At 35.9% G+C, this 22,351-nt stretch overlaps 1 protein-coding gene across 4 annotated transcripts in view; it reads right to left on the bottom strand.

Moving 5' to 3' along the window:
* Positions 1 to 22,351, bottom strand: part of DPY19L1 (dpy-19 like C-mannosyltransferase 1) — a 161,085-nt gene that overhangs the window by 76,711 nt on the left and 62,023 nt on the right. For all 4 annotated transcript variants that reach the window (XR_014326456.1, XR_014326457.1, XR_014326458.1 and 1 more), the window contains exons 11-18: positions 21,837 to 21,923; positions 19,645 to 19,704; positions 19,013 to 19,093; positions 13,134 to 13,235; positions 8,498 to 8,569; positions 6,504 to 6,553; positions 1,086 to 1,230; positions 116 to 290 (exon numbers count right to left, since the gene is read on the bottom strand). Coding sequence is in view for 1 of the 4 variants with exons in the window: in XM_082846637.1 (XP_082702763.1) it covers positions 116 to 290; positions 1,086 to 1,230; positions 6,504 to 6,553; positions 8,498 to 8,569; positions 13,134 to 13,235; positions 19,013 to 19,093; positions 19,645 to 19,704; positions 21,837 to 21,923 (772 nt within the window). In the remaining 3 variants the exon portion in view is untranslated. The remainder of the gene's footprint in view (positions 1 to 115; positions 291 to 1,085; positions 1,231 to 6,503; positions 6,554 to 8,497; positions 8,570 to 13,133; positions 13,236 to 19,012; positions 19,094 to 19,644; positions 19,705 to 21,836; positions 21,924 to 22,351) is intronic.

The following is a 22,351-nucleotide window of genomic DNA, read 5'->3' on the forward strand; positions in this document are numbered from 1 at the left end:
AAAACCACAGTTTTCCTGGAAGTAAAACCATTGGAAGTAATTTGGGTTGAGGATTGTGCAGTTGTACATAAAACTGTAGGGAAAACCACAGCTAAATAATATAACCTTTTTTTACCTGGTTTAGTGCTATATTTAATCCACTCTATAAGTTCTTCTTGCGGCAAATTGCTGAACTCCCCTACAATATTCCACTGGGTTTGCAGATTTGCTGAACCTTGTATTGACATGGCTGCTAACACAGCAAAAACAACAGCACCAGGATGTACTTTGCAAAAGAGCCATCCAAATAGCTGAAACCAAATTAAAAATACATTGACAACTGTTAGTACAAACCAGCCTGCATCCAACTTCCCAGAGAATACAGTCTCTGCTAGAATCCCTGATACAGGACTAATAATTCTAAGGAAAAGTTCCAGAAATGATAACCTGAGGGATCAAAACAATTCTACCATTAGCCTAATACAGGTGGGACATGATTTAAGAAACTCTTCTGTCAACTTCCTCTACTCCCAGATTCGGGTAAGGCCAGGCCTACCTACATAATTTGCCAGACTCAGTGCAAAATAAAAATGTGGGTTCCTTGGGACTTTCCTGGCAGTCCAGTGGTTGAGATTCCATGCTCCCACTGCAGGGGGCATGGGTTCAATCCCTGGTCAAGAACTAAGATCCCACATGCCACGTGGTGCAGCCAAAAAACAAAAAAAATGTGGGTTCCTTGTCTGACATTTTTTAAGAAGTTCAAAACAGCAACAGCAGAGCATCAATCTAGGTGCAGAGTCCTTCTGAGTGTGGGCCCCTGTGCGATCATTGCTTTCTATCAATATCTGTAGTTATCATTCATGAATTCAGCCTGCACTGAATGAGTGTTTGTTGTACACCAAGGACTATTTTAGAAGTTAAAAGGATAAGGGATCTGCTTTGGCCCTTATCCCTTAGGAAAGATTAGTACAAAACCATGAAGAACTTTAATTATAAACAATTTAAAGAACTTTGGGTAATTTAATATTATTTTAGGGCCACTCAATAACAAAGGCTGGGGTAAAATTATCATAGCAGCTATAATGCCAACATAACAATCATCTCACCTGTCTTGAGCAGATCAAGGAAGCCATAACGCACATGTGTGGCGTCAAAAAGAGTTTTAGTCTCATAATTAAAACACCAAGAACTGTATATGCTAACAGTTGCAATGCATGATAAACCAGCTGAAAGAAAGAAAATATTTTTACTCTTACTATTTGTGAAGTTTAAGAATATATTGTTAAATTGGTGAATATATGGAAAAGGGTACTTTTTCTTAGTAACAATATTTTGATTTCTGAAATAATATTTAATAATATTTAATATTATAATCAATATTTTGATTTCTGAAAGTCTTAAAATTCACTTTCAAACTTGTCCCTTTTATTAGAGGGCTAAAATTATAAAGTCCCTAAGGGAAGTGGTCCTATAATTCTGCTCAGAATCAAGCCTAGGGTTAATAAAGCCCACATTTCTGAACCAGATGGAAATATGAAACACAGTATCATGAACTATAGTCACCATGCTGTTGCTGAGAGAGTAGATCTTAAAAGTCCTCTTCACAAGAAAAAAAAGAAAAAAACTTTGAATAACTATGTATGGTAATGGATGTTAACTAGACTTATCATGGTGATATTCCACAATATATATAAATTCTAGTCATTATGTTGTACATCTGAAATATAATATTATATGTCAATTATACCACAATTTAAAAAAAAACCAGGCTGAATCACCAGGAGATGAGAACAGCAACCAGTCACATCTCTGAGGCCTCAGGGCAAGGTGAGCAGAGAGAAAAGTGATCCCTAATCATGCGAAAGACACTCTGCATACGCGTCTAAATGGTCTCCAGCAATGAACTGCTATTACCTTGAGGATGATCAGAGCCGACCAAATGAGTTTCCTATCTAATTGCTCTAACAAATGAATGGTCGTGTTTGTAGTATTCTCGTAAAAACACATACAGGCCTATTTTGAAGATGATTAGTGACTTACCAATAAAGTTAGAAAATGGAACTAGAAAGAAAAATCCAAACATACACAAACATTAAAACAAGCCAAATTTTGGTAACATTAAGTCTTTACCTCTCCATGATCAAATTGGTGTTTTCTGAAATGGAAAAAGAAATACTATCATTGAATCACTACTGAAGCACTTACTTCAATCATGTGCATTTTTATCTTACAAATATGAGTTTTACAACTTCTGTAATATGCCCTCAGGACACATACATGTAAATCAAAATAACTGAAAGCTATAAACCAAAACTGGTGCTACAGTCTTTTAAAACAGTTTATTTTGCATATCCCATATCTGACTACACGGATATTTATTAGGCCAACAAGGCTCGCTGGCTGTGTATCAGGTACCTCACTGGTAATATAACCTGGCAAAGCAGGGAGTAAAAAGAAACTCTGCAGCCCTCACAGTCCAATACCCCTACTTCCTGTCCTCAGCGGTCCCTCAGCTCTGCCGTAAATTCTAGCTGCTTTAGGGACAATTTAGGAAGCCACACACAAGGTTTTTTTTCAGCAGCAGCTCTGGAATATAAAAATAGCCACATAATCCCAGCTTTACCTTTGCTTGACAGTTTTAATTTCCTAAGAAAGGCTGCATCTTTATAGGCCCATATATCCTCCCCACATCTCACTCCGGTCCCCTTCCCGCACCCCGACCCCGTGTTGAGTCTCATCACAGCACTGAGAGCAACCTTTTGAAAATGGGAATCCAGACATGCCACTCCCTTACTTAAAACTTTCCAATCGGCTATGGGGTTTTTTGTAATTAAAGTAAACTCTCAAATCCTTACCATGCTACACACAGTCCTCCTAATCTGGTTCCCCACCTCGCATCCTGGAAACTCATCTCCTACCAGGTTCCCTCTTGATCACTGTGCTCCAGTTATACTAGACTAATTTTATGCCTTAAAACATCAGAGAGCCGCCTTTGACTCCCATATTCAGTGCCCCTTACCTTGATCACTCCCACTCCACTTCCCTGTTTTATCTTCTCACAGAAAACACAGTTTTCACTTATTGGTTTATTTGATTATCATATGTCTCTCCTAACTAAAATGAACCCTTCAGGAGGACCAGTACAAATCCATCCATCCACTCAATTTCATTGAGCCTTGAGCAGTAAACAAGATGGAAAAAAATCCATACCCTCACAGAGTTTACATATAAGTTGAAGGAGACAAACAAAAAGCAAATAAACATACATCACATGGCGATAAATACTGTGGGGAAAAAAGGAAACAGGGTAAAAGATGCAGGGAGTGCTGGGTGACTGGGATGGCATATATTATCAGTGTGGTCACCAACTGAGTGACATCTGAGCATAGCCTGAAGGAGCTGAGAGTTTGAGCCTGAGGATCCCTCAGGGAAGAAGAACACTTGAGGCAAGGAGAACAGACATGGCAAAGCCTCATGGTAGCAGGCTCCCTGATAGGCTAACAACAAAGACGGCATGATTAGGGAGAAGAGAGAGCAAGGAGCAGAATGAGATGAGGGAGATCCAGGAGAACGGTACTGACAGGAAAGCACATTCTGAGGCTCAGCATTGTGTTCACAAAACTTGAGATTCTCATTAGACACCCAAGGAGAAATGACAAACAGGGAATCGTATGTATAAATCTGGAGTTCAAGGGAGAAGTCTGGATCAGAGACACAAATGTGCGACTTGATAACACATACCTTCTCTATCCTAAACACTGATCTATTTCCAAGACCTAGAAAACAATGCCTAGCACATAGAGTTCAATCTTTTTTTTTTGAATGAATGAGCAAATGATTCAATTAACCCCTAAGGTAGGTTAATTGAATAGGTAGCACACAATCTGATTTGAGGACTTGCTTTCAAATATATTGATGTGTTAGCAAACAGCAAAATTACTGGGCAAATGAAGGAAGTGAAATGGATCCTCCTTTATTCTTCTTTCATGCCAAGTAAAAATTATCAGTTACCATTTACCGAGCACCTAAAATGTTAATATGATCATTACATTCCATTAACTCTGATCTTACAACTATTTATTATCCTACTTACAACTATTTATTATCCTAACTGGCAGCTAAGGAAAACAGGTTACAGAGGTAGTAAGAGGCGAAGCCAGGTCTATATATTGACTGGTTTCAGAGTCAATATATTTTCTACTTCATCATGCTGTCTCTATCCTACTTTATCCCCTAGCTCCCTGAATAAAGGAGATACTGATACTCACACCTTGAGAATTAAAATGTATGTCCTACCTCTCCCCTTTTTACATTGGCATATGACTTTGGTACTTATGCAAAATGAAATGTCGATGTGCCATTCTCCTTTCCAAAAAGCTCTGATCCTACCTGAATTGAGAGCCCCGTGAAGCTCAGTGCTTTTCTATAGTTACTTCTATAGTTGAGTTATTATTGAAAAGGCTGTTTTGTTTCTGTGAAAAGTTCCACCTTTCTCTTCCAGAGGTGCATAGTATAGTTATAACGGTAGTCCCCTTCTGAGCTCTTAAAAAAACTTCATCTCAATTGAAGAGAAATTTTGGCATTACATACCAGAAGCTTTTTTCTTTTCCCTGGCCCTCAAAGGCATCAGGTAGAAGTAAGGGCACAGTTACAGTAAATTGTTTCTAAACGAGAACAAGGATTGTCTCAAGAGTGCATGCAATAATTTATCACTGGTGAGGTGAAAGAACAATAGATAAGGCTGTGTGTTATAACAGAAAATATATAGACACACAAATTCAATAATCTCTACTCCCCAAAAAAATCCCACAAAAGAATGAAATTAGAATTAAAACTTCCTTTGCTCCATCCTCTAATCCCATGCTCCTAACAGTTACAAGTTTTATCCTTCCATATCCCTCCGATGTACAAAGACACATACAAAATCTTTATATTTTAAACAAAAGTGTAATCATCATGTATATGTCTTGTAATTTTTTAATTCAAGGATGTATGATGAAATATTTCCATAAAGAAATTCCACTTTATGACTGGGTCATAAGTAAATCAATCCCGCACTAGTGGATATTTTGGTTGTTCGCATTTTCCACATTACATACACCACCACAGTGGGCATCTCTGTACCATCACCTCTGCATTTCCGTGAGCATTTCTAGGGGACACATTTGCACTGGTGAAACTGCAGAGTTAAAGGACAGGCCCACTGTATGTTTTGGTTGTATTGCCTAACTGCCCTACCACCCACTTCCTCCCCCGCTTGCAAGCACTGGGTATTATTAATTTTTACAAACTTGATAAGTAAAAAGCCTTTCACTTTTATCTTTACCATGGGACGGAGCACTTTTTCATGTATCTGTAAGTCATGCATAAGTCTTTACTCACTCAACTACTATTCTTTCCTATGTGCCAGGCACTGCATATAAACCACTGAACTGAACAGAAATGACCCCATCCCCCTTCAGGAGACACAGGCAACACATCAGTATGTAAGCACACACGGTGACAAATGCCGAGAGAAAGAAAAAGGGTGTGATGGTGGAGAATAACAAGGAAGGAGACAAGGGATCTACTCAGAAATGATGGTCAGGAAAGCCTTCTTGAAGGAGGTGGCATTTAAGCAAGGATTAAAGGAGTGAGTCACGCCAAGCCAGGCTGCGGAAAGCAGGAGGCACAATTACGGACTTAGGGTACAACCACTGCAAAATTGCAGAGGCAGGAAACTACTTGTCATGGTCAAAGAGCAGAAAGGAGATCTGTGGGACATTAGTGTAGCGGAAAAGGGAAAATGGGAATTTTTTTTTTTCTCAATTGCCCATTTGAGTCTTTCATTCATTTTTCAAATGGGTTTTTAGTATTTTTCTTATTAATTTATAGCAGTTCTTTATGTATGATGGTCATTAGGCCCTTGTTATAATTTGCAACTATTTTCTCCAAGTTGTATTTTTCTTTGAACAGTGCTTACAGTATTTTACCAAACCAAAGAATTTATCTGGTCAACCTTGTCAATCTTTCTTTCTAGCTTATAGGCTTTATGTCATACTTAACAAGGCATCTCTAACCCTAAAATTATAAAAATAATCTCTTGGTTTATTTGGAAGTTTCAGTTTTTTTTTCTATATTTAAATCTTTGCTCCATCTGGAATTTATTTTATGTAAAAATGAGGCGTGGGTCCACTTTTACATTTTCCTGCTCTTCTCTCAAAAAGCTGTCCATTGGTCCTAAACCCATCAACAGAGTAATTTGTTTTCCCTGCCAAACTGAAGCACAAAGCTGTATCCTTCAAGCATAGATTAGTATAGGGCTACAGTCAGATCATACTGGATGGGATTTGGGGAATGAACAAGTGATGTGCTGAGCTCTACATAAATGAGGAATAATGAGAAAAGCGGAGAAGGGGGATGGCAACAATCGAAACATCAATTAACAAATGTTGAGTGTACAACATGTAACTATAAAATTAATATACCGTAAATAACTACTTAATAAACAGAGGAGGTAACAAAATCATTAATGGCATATTTACCTTATATGTGTTTGTTGTTTAGTTAAGACACCCCACATGTCACTAACAATCTGCAAATAGATTTTTAAACATTTTATAACAGCCGTATTGGGAAAAAGAAAATTTCTAAACTTTCTAAACTTTTATTTACTTAAAAATACAGAAGTATGGAGATAAGAAGTAATTCAGAAAATAGTAATTACAACAACAAAATCTTACATTTGTACAGTACTTCATCATATCTATATCCAACCCTGTTCAGATAAGTTTTATTATCTTCATTTTAAAAATGAGCAACAGGCTCAGAAGGATTAAATGATCTCCCTAAAGGTGGACAACAACTAAGAAGGGTCTTGAAACTTGACCTTTTGGCTTCCGATTCACCTTTAAGAGAATTCCACCATGCCCAGGTTGTTGGCAATGCCTCTTCTTAATTATACACACACATAACTGGAGAACTGGCTCAGAGACTGATAAGCACAACTAACTAAACACTGTGCTTTCATATTTAGCAGTCACTGGGAGGTCATCTAATCTGAAATCCTGTCCCCAGTGTGGATGTCCTCTGTGACACTGCCTGATAGGTTTTAATTCAGCCCTTGGAAGAACCACCTAGCTGCTGATTAAACCTATAACACTTTCCTAATCAGCCCAGATCAATGCTGGTCAAAAGCCCTAACTCTTAGAATTGGCCATAATATTAAGGAGCCAAAATGAGTATAATCTTATTTCCAAGTGGTAGCCTTTTAAGTCTTTGAAAAGAATTATCCTCTTTCCATTTAAGTCTTTCTTCTTTACATCAAACATCCCACTTTCTTTGACCCCAATCTAGTCATTTTCATCATCTCTAGCCATCCAGGTTGCTATCTTTTTAATACAATCTGGATTGCCAACATCTAGTATTTTTTTATTACCTACTGGGTGCCCACCCACATAAAGAAAACAAAGGAAGCAAAGAGCACAGAGCCTGGCATACAGCAGAAATTGGCTAACCATAAACTGACAAGACTTAAACAGGGCTGTGAGACTACAAAGCTGAATACTATACAACACTCAATGAGGGGGGGTAAAGGTACAGTCTGATTCTCACTCTTCCCTTGCTTTTTTAACAGACATGATGTGAGGCTGGTAATAACCTCACTGACCTTATAATTTTGCACTTGTCAAAATGGAAATAATAATATATGTGTACCCCATAATGCTGTTGAAGAACCAATTGAAATAAGGTATATGAAATGTTTTGGGAGATTATAAATATATGATGTAAATAATAATTATAGTACAGAATATTCTACAAATATATGACACTGTATTAACACAAAAATAATAGCTACAAATCAGAAAACTTTTAGGGTCTATCATTTTGATTACAGACTAACCCCAATTCATTCTCTGAAAACACCTGTACTTACAGAGTTCACCAACTCTTAAAAGAAGAAAAGAGGGACTATTACATCACTCTTTACTGAAGATTGGAACTTCCCTGGCCTGATTTATATGTGGACTTAAAATTTCATTATCAAAGTCAAGTTGGGAGTCTATTTTATCAAGTTTAGTAATACACTGTTAATATTCTATTTTTTCCTTTGGATTAATAATAAACTCTATCCAGAAGTTAATGAATACTGCACAAATGACTTAGAAAGGCATATATTAAATATTTTAAAGAAATATTACATAAAAGTTAAAAGTGAATCAGTAATAATTCACATAAGCAAAAACAATTGTATCTGCGTCAATAGGGTTCCTCTGATCCTATCTTTCAAAATACATGACTATCAAAACTTGAGCATCCTTTCCCTAGATCTACTTTAGCTGGCAACTAGCACAATGTTTTTAAGGCTTATAAATGTTCATCAAAGGCTATTAGTAAGAAAATACAGAATGTGTTTCAATAAATCTATATAAAATATTGTATTAGATTAACATGTAGCCTAGTATATGTAACTACACAAGAAATGAAGAAATAAGAAAATGTTCTATTATGAGAAAGTGCTCTTAAGTGATAGACCTACCTTTCTAATGATTGCAATAAACACGACAAGAACAACTGGAAGCAATAATGTCTTTGTATACCTCAGTGGAGTCTGAAATTCAAAGAGGTGTTTTGTTAGAAGAAAAGATGATTTCAAATGAAATTTCAAATCATGATCCAAGTGAATTTTAAAACATGTTAGTATAGAAACATAAGCATTCACCCATCTAGGGTCCAATCTACTCACTGACTCCCACTGTAAAAATGAAGATGCATTTCCATAGAAACGAACTTGCCCAAAATGTTGAGTTGAAAACACTAACAAACACAGTTCCCAAACACTTGTAAAACATGACTAGAAAGACTACTGTTCACTTTTGCACACTACTTTTCTAACTAGAGAGCATAACTTATTATTCACCTAGGGTCAGCAGAACTCCTTTAAATGGCGTGAGCTTTACTGTGCATTTTATCTGGGATAAAAATCATAACCATGATCTCCAGATACACACACACACACACACACACACACACACACACACACACACTAATGACTAATGTTTATAAGAGGAATAAAAACATTTTTACGTTTTCTTTGGTAACAGATAAAAAACTACAGAAAATTTTTTTTTATTAGAAAAGCCCCACACATTGTAATTCTATACACCTCTCGATAACTTGAGATCACAGTCTTAAACAATCCTGGGCTTGAAATTTCTAAATTGCAATTGATTTGCTTATTACCAACACTTTCCCTCAGACAAATAATCTTACATCATTACGTAAAATGATGTATGCTTTCCCCAATATGTTTATAAAGAGAAATCTAGCTTCAACCATATTAAAAATGCTGGTACATTTTAATTCTACAAAGTATACAGTAAGTAGCATTTTCTGATTTCCCTCTCCTTACTCCAATTTTCTCACTATTCTGTATTAGACAAGTAATTTTCATAATTCATTATACAAAATGCATTCTTCATGAGTTAGAAATTCCATTAAAAAGAGAATTTTTATGTTTTCATTTTACTATTTACCTTTATAAACATTTGCATGCTATTATTTTAAAATAATAAATATATTTCTATTTTGTAATTTTTAAGTTATGTTTTAACCTACACAAAAGTCATAACTAAAACTATTTTTTTATAGATCTAAACTTTCAAATTTTATTTACTTTTTTGGCCGCACTGAATGGCATGCGGGATTTTAGTTCCCCAACCAGGGATCAAACCCATGCCCCCTGCAGTGGAAGCACAGTCTTAACCACTGGACCACCAAGGAAGTCCCCTAAAATTATTTTATTATTTTAAAAGTTAGACATTTGCTAATAACAGTTAACAATAAATATAAGTAGTAAGATACAGATGTTTAGTTTAAAAAGGAAGTATGTCAAAATTGTGTTAAAAGTATTTAACAAAATTTAATAAGGAGTTCAAACAATTTTAACATTATATTCCAAAAGTTTATTTAAAAGGTGTTTTTTAAATATTTCTTTTTAAAAGAAAATCATATTAGCATCAGATTTTCATAGCAACACTTTAGACCAGAAGATAGTAATTTATTTAGGATTCTCAAGAAAAGATAGGTGAGCCAAAGATTTTGTATCTAGCCAAACTGACCTTCACACATAAAAGCCACTGATAAAATATTTTGAGCATGTAAAAATTCAGGGATTACTGCTCCCATGAGCCCTTCCTGAGGAATCCACTAGAGAGTAATCTTCACACAGCCAAGAAAGGTGTTCTTCGATCCTACAACTCATAGTGTACAATAAAAACAATGATCTACAGAACTACGACAATGACGGGGATATAAAGGTGACAGAAGAGTATGAGAGGTTATACGTGCTGACAATGAAGATACAATGGGACTCTTAAAAATGGGGTAAAAGGGGGAGAGTATATAAGAAGTAAAATAATCTCCCTGATTATAGTATTACAATAAATTAGAAATGGGTGGGAATAGGCATGGGGCAAGAAACGACTAGCTAAGTTCAGTATAACTCTCAGGAGGAAACCGATAGAAGGGACTAAGGTTAATATATACAAGTATTAATATAAAGGAAACAAAATTATAAAACTTCCTCAATGCCAAAAGATACACCAGAGAGAGGGTATGCACAGAACAAATGCAAACCACACAGTGAGAGATGTATGCACATGTGTGTGTGTTCTATTGGAACTGTAAGTTCTTTTATTTTAATATTTCTTGTAATTGTTGATTTTATTCTAAGCATAAAAGTTACATATGCTCATTGTGAAAACTAGAAAATGGAGAAAAAATAAAGGAGACAATGAATTTCACATTTTAATCAGTTATCAGCATTTCCTCCCGGATGGATTGTATGTTCACATTTGCTCATTTCTGCATATGTTGGGGGGGAGGGGGGAGGGGGGATGTGTTTTTGGTGCTGGGAAAGGGTGAGAGCCCTTGGTAACTTTTTTTATTGATTTGAACAAGCTCCTATACTAATTATATTAATCTCTAGTTTCATTTATTATATTTATTGCAAGAATCATTCCAGTTAGTCATTTCCTTTTTAATTTTTATAATATTTAATGTACAGATGTTTTAAGTTACATGCAGACAAATCTATTAATCATTCTCATATATGTTTTGCACTTGTATTATGCTCATTAATAATGAAGTTAATATTCATTCAAATTTTTCTCAGATTAATTTTTCAGGCTTCATTTATATTTAACACATTAACTGAAATGAAGTTTGGTGTATAATATGATACAAGGCCTTAAGCTGACTCCTCACCCCAATTCAATTTTTCAAAGAATATTCATGAAACAATGCATCTTTTAACCATTTATTGATATAGTATGTGGTGCTCTCTTCACTTCATACTAAGTACATACACATAAACATAGTTAAGTACCTACACATGGGTCTATCCAGCATTGTCTGTTTTTGGTCATAATGTTTCTGTTTTGGTATCCTTGTACTTTAAATACTATTGCTTTCCATTTTCATATCTAAAAAGCAAAGATCCCCCTCACTGTTTTAACTTTTTTTTTAGTAGCACAATACAATTAAAATACGATTATTATAGAAAATTTAGAAGACGCAAATTACAAAAAAAGTTAATCACTGATTATCTCTCCACCAAAAAAAAACAACTGTTAAAATTTTGGTGTCTTACGCTTTATTCTATGTGTGCTAATTATAGGTCAATAAGATCGGACCATTTTGCTCATCCCATTATACATCTTAAGTGTCTTTCCATATCGGTATGATATCATGTTAAATTTTTCCCTCTTCCCCACTATATGGATGTACCATACAAGAGATGCCCTCTCTGAACTGGCACCGTGCCCTGTCTCTAAAGCATCGTCCCTGTGAAGGTACCTATGGAGATGAGGAATGGCAGGCTGGACACAGCTTTGCCATTTTCTTCAAATTGACTGAAGGCATCTTACGCCTCAATAAACAATTTCTTCTATCACATAACTGATGGTTCATACTCTCAGGTTGTAAAGGTGTGTATATCCTCAATAATGTTAAAGGATTTCCACTGAGTCCTAATTTCTCTGTTGATGTCTATACTCTACTTCCTTTACCACCTCCCTGAAAGAGGCTTGATCTGCTATTAAGCATGCATTTTAACGCCTTGCAAGATACTTTTCCTTAGTTTCTTTCAGCAGGTTCAACACTACCATTTGTACACTTTTTATCAAAACCATTTGCCAGAACACAGGAAATGAAGACTGATAGGTCACTGGAGGAAACAGTACATCTGCAGGACACGCTCAACTCAGAATGTCTGGCTGGTAAAAGTCTGCTGTGCGCTGCGCTCTCCTCCACTGGTCTGTAATTTAGGACATGGGCTGACCCAGTGGGGATCGGGGAAAATGAACGTGTCAACAGAGGACTGTTGGCCACTTCCATATATATACACACACACAGCTTTGAAGAAAAATGTCTGACAGATAATAAAATATCATCATAAATCGGGGCCACATGGGTGGTGTGAAAAAAAGGCATATATGTACACGTCTGTTGAACCAAACTAGCTCATAAAGTATTGCAAAATGGTATTTAATATAAAATATCTTAAAATATCAAAGTACTTTCCTATGTATCTCCTTTCGTCCTCACAACATCTACCTGTAGCATACTACCAGAAACTAGTAAGCTACAACTCCAAAAATGAGAGTCACTTGTTCAAGAACATCAAGTAATATCGCAGACTTCTGTCTCACTATCCACTAAACTACTCTCTGGTTTCCTTCTAAACACCTGAATACAGTTTTAGGAACAAAATGTTGTTGGAATGAAAAACTTATACTCAATGATATTTCAAAGCAATGAGATCATTCAAACAAACAATCACAAAGTGAGTGGAAACTTAAAAGCTTGAGAGCTTCACTGAACTAATGCTATCCCTAAAAAGAGACGACTTGAAATGCCTCTGTTTTTACTCAATCCTAAAAACTATTGCTAGACTGAATGCATGTTTCTAAATTATCAAAATAAGAAAACACCATACATTTCAGGAAGCTGTACTAATGTAAATAGGAATATCTTCCTTTAAGCTGCCAGGTTTTCCTTTTCCTTCAAACTGAGATAAGAGCACAGAGGTAAGAGTCTGAATAACAGGAGCACCCTTTATGAAAAATGAATGGACCAAAACCTAAGGAAAGAAAGGAGAAATCACATCTTACCTCCTTCTCCATAAAATCAAACTCCGCTGCACAGGTATACAGTAAAGTGTCAAAATCCTTGTAACTGAAGAATTTTGATGTTAATAAGTTGCCAATATGAGCCTAGTAAGGAATAAAGGGAGGTACCATTAGATTATGCCGTATATTGTAATAATGCATTTTAATCTTAATAGTACCTAAAAATAGTTTCCACTGCATGACGGAGCTCGCTGTTCCCACACCTGGCTACTTCTGGACCCTCCAACTTCACAGTCTCCCTTCAGCTGCTGACAAGTGATAGCGCCAACAACACCCTGCCGTCCACGCTCCATCATCAACATTCCAAAGGTTTTTACCCTTGGGTTCTCCCTGCTCAAGGTGTTAAACCTGGTGAAATACACTACACAGTATCCGGTAGGCTTGGTAACACACACAGGCATCTGTCAATCACAAAGGGACAACGTGTGATAGAGAAAAGCAAAGCAAACGTTAATTCAGATTTCTGAAAAGCGGTTGGAAAAGACTTTTTGAAGGAAGTAGAAAATGGGCAGGCCTTGGAATAAAACACACTTTTGCCTCACAATCAGCAACTGTGTAATTCTTCACATGTCACCAAGTGCTCACTTATATCACCTAACTTACTTCCCACAAGAAGCCATGTGAGGAAGCTGGAATTGTTTTCATTTAACAAATGAGAAAACATTTGCCAAACTTTCAATTCATTATTGTCTAAAAGAGCAAGAAGAGCAAGAACCATAGAAAAGGGGATAAATTATAACTGAAACACATCATGACTAAAACCCTAAACGATACCTAAATGAAGTAGGGGGTCAGGGAGTGAGTAGGAACTATAAAGGGTGATGGGATATGCTGAAGAATCTCAAATGCTCTGTCTCCTGGGGAAGAAATGTATTCTGATAAGTTTAAGAAATCAATAGGAGGGAGAGTACATAGGTCTAAAATACACAAAGTACCTAACCACTGAAAAGGAAAAGAATCTAAAAAGAAAGTAAAATGTTTGGAAAATCTCAAATAAAATGAAAGAAGTAAGTCCTAATATAATGATAACTGCCATAAATGTAAAGAGGTTAAATTCACTAACTAAAGGACAGATGCTCAAGTTGGATTTAAGGGGAAAAATTCAATATCATATTGTCTACAAAAGACAAACTTAAAAGTAAGCAGAAAGGTTGAAGAAAGGTTGGAAACAGACGAAGAGAACAAGATATACCAGATAAAATGAACCAAAGAAATCTGGGTTAGCTACTGTGATGTCTCACAAAACTAAATTCAAACAAAAATATATGAAAAAAGACAACAAAATGACATTATACGCTGATAAAACAAACAGCAAAGCAAGGTTATACATATCACGAACATATAATATTTGCAATTAACAGTATAGATTCAAAGCGTATAGAAGAGCAACTGAAAAACTCTGTAGGAAGAAAAAGTTGACAGTGTTCATTGGAAATGTTAAATATTTCCCTCTAAAGTAGAAAAAGCAGATAAATGTTAACATAAAATCTGAACAATATTAATAAGCTCACAAACAGAGAATACAAACTTCACAAAGAGAGACTATATGTTACCCTCAAACACAAGTAAAGATTTTTTTAATGTTCACATCCTATGCCACAATAAATCTCAATGAATTTATATAATGCAAATTATTTTTTTCTAATCATAAATGCAGCAAAATTGGAAAATGGTAACTAGGAATGGCTTTAAAAATCCTTTCAGCTAGAAACTAAATAACATAAAACTTTTTAGGTTAAAAAGAAAGTCACAAAATAATTTGTAAGACACACGAAAAAGTAGTACTTAGAGGGAAATTTATAGATTTAAAATGCATTTATCAGAAAATAAGAGAGGTGAAAACAAGAGCCAAGCACTTTCCGTCAAGCGTCAGAAAATGCTACAGAACAATCCCAAAGAAATGAGAAGACAAGAAATGAGGGTGACAGAATTCAATTACAAAGAGCAATACAAGAAAACCAAGGAAGACTTTAAAGAAGTGGTACTTTGAAAATATTAATATAATAAATAGAAAGTCGAAAAAATAGCAAAAAAATAAAAAGCAGGTCTTTACAGATTAATATAATATCAAATCCAAATAAGGAAAATTAAAGAGCATAAAAGACAATTCACATATATGCAAAAAATTTCAATAAGAATTTTTCGCTAACTGAATTCTACAATAATTTTTTTTAAATTTGATGATATATATATATGAAATGGGTGAGTTTCCTCTAAAGACATAAAATACCAATAGACTCCTACAGAAAGTGGATTTGTAGTAGAAAAATCTCCCATGAACAAAACTCCGTATCCTGAGGGCTTCACTGTCAAATTCTAACAAACCTTTAAGGAAGACATAATATCAATTCTATATAAATTCTCATTAAAAATAGGAGATTGAACATTTCCCAATAATTCTGGAAGGCTGCATTACCTTGAAACTAAAACCAGGCAAAAACATTACAAGAAAATAAAACTACAGACTAATATCCCCATAAATATCAGCAAAAGTCCTTAAAAATATTAGCCAACCAAATCCAGCAATATTTAGAAAAACTAACACATTGTAAACAAGTGAGGTTATCTGAGAAATATAAGGCTGGATCAACATGCAAAAATCCATGAATATGGGGACTTCCATATATGGCAGAGGAAGAAGTTAGTAAATCCCCTCTTTCAATAACAACTATGAAATTGGACAAAACTGTCAAAAACCATATTAGGATCAAGTAATTGATCAAAATGAAAACAAATGGAGAAACATGCATTCACAAAAAAACTGATGAGGGACTTCCCAGGTGGCGCAGTGGTTAAGAATTCGCCTGCCAATGCAGGGGACACGGGTTCGAGCCCTGGTCCGGGAAGATCCCACATGCTGTGGAGCAACGCCACAACTACTGAGCCTGCCCTCTAGAGCCTGCAAACCACAACCACTGGGTCTATGTGCCACAAGTACTGAAGCCCGCATGCTCTAGGGCCCACGTGCCACAACTACTGAGCCCTCATGCTGCAACTACTGAAGTCCACGTGCCTAGAGCCCGTGCTCTGCAACAAGAGAAGCCACTGCAATGAGAAGCCCGCACACCGCAACGAACAGTCCCTGCTTGCCGTAACTAGAGAAAGCCCACGCACAGCAACGAAGACCCTATGCAGCCAAAAAAACAAACAAACAAAAAAACTGATGAGCTCTGGGTGGAAATAGTGGGAGTCTGTGGCATTGTTGCTTTGGCCGCTCCCTCCCACCATTACATCACCTCTGCTTCCCCCAGCTTGGTCAGCCCAACGGTCCTACCCGGGTGGGGTTGGCCATGAAAAGCAGAACCTTTGCTACTGCAAGGAGCTGACTTGTTTGGGGGCAGAGAGCAAAAAATTTATGCACCATCAGTAAAAGCATCAAACTCAGGAGGAAATGAAAGGCGGAAATTCACAGCTCTGCCAGCTTAGGGTTACAGTACTCGTTTGGTGAAGAGTAGACTGGCAGACTAGCTAGACATTTTACAGAGATTCTGAAAAGGAGACAACCAATGACAGGAGACAAGTTCTCACATCCCTGGTGCACTGGAAAGTTGTCCACAGACGCTGGTGGATCCAAGAGAGCCCAAGCTCTCTACAAATCTATGACTGACTGGGAAGTGGTATGCATATTCATGGGAGATCCAAGGTGGGCATGGCAGAAAGGAAAAGATGAGACAAACTTGCTGTTCAGATGAGAGTTAACATAGTAGGTCTGAAGGGGATCCTTTGAAAAACCTGCTTGCAAGGTTGACCCTTAGCTGGCATCAGGGAACTTGAATTCCGGAAGGCTCCCGTCACCCTAAATGATAATAGTGGCTTATACTGAACACCTACATTCTTTCTGGGAGTTTGGAATTTTGATAATGTGCTAGGCAGAGGATGCTTATGTTACCAGCCCCCAATAAAAACCTTGGGGCACTTAGTACTGAGCTTCCCTGGTATACAACATCAGAATTTTACCACGAAAAATGTTGATAGGAGCAAGGATGGGAAATCCAGGATAGACTGAGAAATGCCTCGCTGGGTTCCTAAAGGACAGGAAGTGTGTGTCTAATTAACAGAGAAGGGTGGGTGGAAATGCTTCTCAAGAGCCGTGTGGCCTTGCCATTCTCTTCCTTTGACCAATGTTAAAATTAAGAATTTATTTATAACATTGATGTCCTTGATCAATGTTACAGATTTCTAGAAATACTAAAGCTGCAACTAACTTATTTCTGATTTGGAAATAACTTTTTACAGTATTTTTTTTTTTTTTTTGGCCCTGGTGCAACATCAGGCTGTGATAGAAATGACAATAGTCACTTTAACCTGAATTAAAACTCTAACCAGCTTGTCTTCCCCCAGTGAGTAGACAGATTCCATAAACCCAGGACTTGGGCTCTTTCCCTTTTCTTCCTGCTCATTCTCTGCCTCCTGGCTGACTCAATCACCACTTAGTGCTCATCTTCACAGTTGACTTCTAGGAGCCATCCCTGAATCTCCCTGGGTATTCCTGTGGCATTCTATACTTATTTTTTTTAATGAATTTTTTAAAAATACATTTTGAACTTTAAAAATTTTATTTTATATTTTTATTTTATTTTATTTTTGGCCATGCCATGTGGCATGCAGGATCTTTAGTTGCCTGACCAGGGGTAGAACCTGTGCCCCCTGCAGTGGAAGCACAGAGTCTTAACCACTGGACCACCAGGGAAGTCCCACTCTGTACTTATTTTTATCAGAGCTTTCATTACACTGTATTATAGTTGCTAGAAATTGTCCCTGTCTCCCACTAGACCATGTCTTATTCAGTTCTGTATCTCTAGGATGCATTCTACTATCAGGACATAGCAGGTACATTGAATGAATGAATGAATAAATGCATTTTAGACTATGCTTTTAAACTTTTAAAATGTCTTTCACAGGTTGTAGACCACCCCTTTAATAGCCCATTGTTTTCCATCTTTTTTAAGCAAACAATTCCTTTGTTCATATGAAAACATGTATAAATGTCCACTATGTAAGAGATTAAAGCAAGACTATCCTGGGCGAAGAGGGGCTGGCAGGGGGACTGAGAAGTAGATGGACCCCACCAAAGAGTCCTTGAAGTCCCAGAACTTCACAGAACTCAGTTTCAAAACCACAACTTTAATCTAATACAGAAGGAAGAAAGACCATCAATTAAAATAAATTACAGAAAAAAATATGTGGCTTACTTTACTCTTTCCATGTTGGTTGGTGTCCTGCTCTCTCTTTTAATTTAATTAATGTGCTTACCAAAACATCAAAATAAAATAGGCAATACAAAATTATAGATAGAGTGAATCTCTACAGTTATAAAGCAGAATTCTTCTCATTTTATTTTCTCTCCTACCCAAACACCAAAAAAAAGCAAAACCAATAACAATAATATCTCTTAATAAGACTAACTTGGATTAAATTACCTACAAACCTTTCACAAGCATTGACTAGAAAACTGGAAGAAAAAGAGAATAAGTTATATGATCTATTCTTTAAGAGTCTCTGAAGATGGCATCTTTATCTGTTACAAAAGGGGATTATAAAGAAACCAGAGAAAAATGACTGTAGAGGCCTTAAAATTTGAGCTTAAGTCTCTAGAGCTTTCTTACTTTAAAATTTTAAAATCTTTGTGATATAGAAAGACCAATAAAATATGAGAGTTATGTCAAGAAATTAATTTTGGAGAATGGACTACAGACATAGTCATATTTACTCTCTATTATAGTAAATAGATAAAATAACAGGTGAATAGACTTCACCTTAGAATTTGGCTTAAATAGTAGTACTTTAACAACTCTAGTAATTCATTCTTAGCCTGTTTGATTTATTTCAAGTCTTCCAAGTTTAAGCAAAAATACACTTACATCATCTGCAATGCCAAAGATTTTAGATGTCAAATACTTGAGTATGACAGTTCCAAATAACCAAAAACATCCTTGGATAACCTACAAAAGAAAAATATAGCAAAACAAAACTAAACTGATGCATCATATAGCCATTGCACAGACATAGCCTAGGAAGAAAAAAATAAATGCTTTAATCACACGTGAAGTAATTATCTCTATATCCAAGAGAAAATGTCAAAAAAAAATGCACCTTAAATTAAAATAAAGAATGTTACTCCAAAATCAAGGGGCTATCATCAAAAAGAAAAATATACACAACCTTGTTGTCAAAATTAATATATTTTATAGGAGATTTATACAGCAATTGCAGTTAAATTCCCCTTCTACTAACAGTTTCTTACACATGCACTGCTCCTCAGAAAAAACATGGGTCATACATAAAACTGAAATTCTTTAACTACCTATCCAATATTAATCTTAACTTGCTTCACAAAAAAAGCAATTTGGCACATTAAAATTGAGCCTTAATATGTTATAAAACTGTTAGATCCTCTGCATTATATAGGATAGTTCCTTGAAAGTAAAACATAAAACCAATGATATATTTTGGAGAAGGAAAAACATATACATTCAAATAGATTGATTCTTACCCATAAACTAAGTTCAGATACATTTACTTTCAGGAAACATGGTTTCATTGCCAGTAAACCCTGCATGCAGAAAATAACATAGCATACAGTTAATACTTAAAGACACAAATTCAGGTACCAAAAAAATACTTCTAAATAATAAGACTCTCAAGAATCTAAACTTCAGCACACTTTCAGTGTTTCACATAGAATCACCACAAGCTCATTTGATTTCAAGAAGCCCTGTTTTATCCAGAGTATTTTAGGTCAGTTAGTCACTTTGTAAAGTTGAAAACAGAATCTCCATACATAAATTTCTATGATTGATTTCTATGACTGGTTCTGATTTACCGAAGAACCAAGAAGTATATAATAATTTCAGAATTTTAGACAGGTGTCTAATAGTTATAAGATTTTCCTTAAGTTAAATATTACTAACTCCTTGAATAAACTACAAATGAGTTTTTAACAGATCAACTAAATACTTCTCCTCTATCAAATCTTATTTCTTTCCAGGTACATAATAGACTCCCAAAGTATAGTACCTATACAGATCTAAATCTACTTCAAACCTGGCAAAAATATGCTTAGAATCAAAACATAAATACATGAACCCAAATTAAATCTTTTCAGAAGTTTCTGAATATCTGAGAACACAAAATGTGTTACGATTGTTTCAAAGTGATAACTAGAAATAAAAACAGGCAAATGTGTTTATAGTTAAATATGCAAAAACATGCTATATTCTGTACCTGTTGCCATCATTTATTTTTATACACCAAAATACGTGAAATATGCATAATGCTTAATTCATACCTAAGACACACCTCAGTGTCAAGCACCTAGTAGGAAACCTGACACACTGTAGGTGCTCAATAGAACTGAAGAGAAATTTCCTGCAAAATGTACTTAAGATTAGATTTACTGACAGGAAATCTTCCATTCAATGTACTTGTGTACTGTACACAAGTAACAAGAGTCATGTACTTTACTCTGAGTAATAGCAGGACTTCCCCATGTACACATTTAAATATAGAATTGAGTCCACTGACACATTTCCTAATTACAAACAAAATTCATGACTGTAAGAACTATCACTAATCTCACAGCACAGCAACTCAGTTACTGGGTTTTTGTTTTTGTTTTTGTTTTGTCATTGTTGAAAACACAGCATCACCACATGCTAACTGCTAATTTCTGTGCCTAAGTATACTCAAGTCACACAACCTGAAAAGGGTGGTGGCCCAGATTGGGAAGAGGCATACTCCTGGGAAATGGGATCTTAAATAAATATTACTTGTAAAATCAGACAAAGAAATAGCAGATTCCAAATCTGTTAATGGGTTCTAGAAATCAAGAAAGACAAAGTGATCTGAGTTACTTAAATGATTATTCAAGAAGTAGAAACCATTTCAGTTAAGACAGTGCAGTGTGCTTTCATCTTCAAAAAACCAGCCTAATCCTAAAGCACATGCATGTTAAATATAAGGAATAATTTTTTTCCTCTTAGGTTTGCAAAACATTGTAATGGAGAAACCCACCGGCAAAAAAACAAGAGTAACCACCTCTGGAAGTCCTTAAATTTAGAAAGACTTATATTTAGAAAGTCATCCTGCCAAAAGTGGCAGAAGGAGTTAGATAACCTTTTACCTTTTGCTCTAATTCTATAAGACAGTCTCCCCATAATCTAAATCTGTTCTTGGTAGTGATCTAGTAAAATATAACTGAATCATCACCTGATTTAAACTATCTGAATAATTCAAATAGACACGAAGGGAAAAAACTAAAAATATAAGGCCTTGAGCCTCTGATCACAGTGGAACAAGGAGAGACTGCTTGAGATGCCAGAGGGAGGAAAGGGGGTCAGAAAGTGGAGCAGGAGTAGGATAAACACTGAAAAGAGGGGAGGAAACAAGAAAAAGACGAAAGCATAGAAACCATTCTAAAATGAACTCCAGGACCAAAAGTCAGGTGACAGAAAAGATGAGGAAAGGACAGATTAGGACTGTGAAACAAAGCACTATGTTTTCCAGATTAACTTTTGTTGTGTTTCTTTGGAAACGAGAACTTAAATACATTATCACATATAGATGTATTCAGTAAGACACTTGAAACAGTTCTTGTAGAAAATCCCTCACGAATCTCAAGCCAGTGATAAAGAAACTGGTAAACCATTAGTTTCAAAAACAGACATTTACTTAAGGAACACTTACCCAAATAATTACCAAAGAGGAAGCATAATAAGAAGTTAATAACATTGAGTTTCCAAACATCAAAACAAAACAAAGTGCAAGAGAAATCTGGAAAAATCCAAGAAAAATATAATTAATACACAGAAAACAAAAAAAAAGATTTTATTCTGAAAATTGCACATGCCCATGATAAACAAAATTCAAACTGTTCAAACGAGAATATACAAGGAAAACAGCCCGAATTCTATGCCACACTTCAAAACCCCAGAGATCACCACCACCACCAATTTTCTGTGCATCCTTATAGACATTCACATGTACAAATTCCAGTTTATAATTTTTTTTTTTTTTAAGAATCGATTTTATTTATTTTTGGTTGTGTTGGGTCTTCCTTGCTGTGCATGGGCTTTCTCTAGTTGTGTCGAGCGGGGGCTACTCTTAGTTGCGGTGCGCGGGCTTCTCATTGTGGTAGCTTCTCTTGTGTGGAGCATGGGCTCCAGGTGCACAGGCTTCAGAAGTTGTGGCACATGGGCTCA

This window comes from Leucopleurus acutus (genome assembly GCF_964270905.1).
Source record: "Leucopleurus acutus genome assembly, chromosome: 9".
Taxonomy (NCBI): domain Eukaryota; kingdom Metazoa; phylum Chordata; class Mammalia; order Artiodactyla; family Delphinidae; genus Leucopleurus; species Leucopleurus acutus.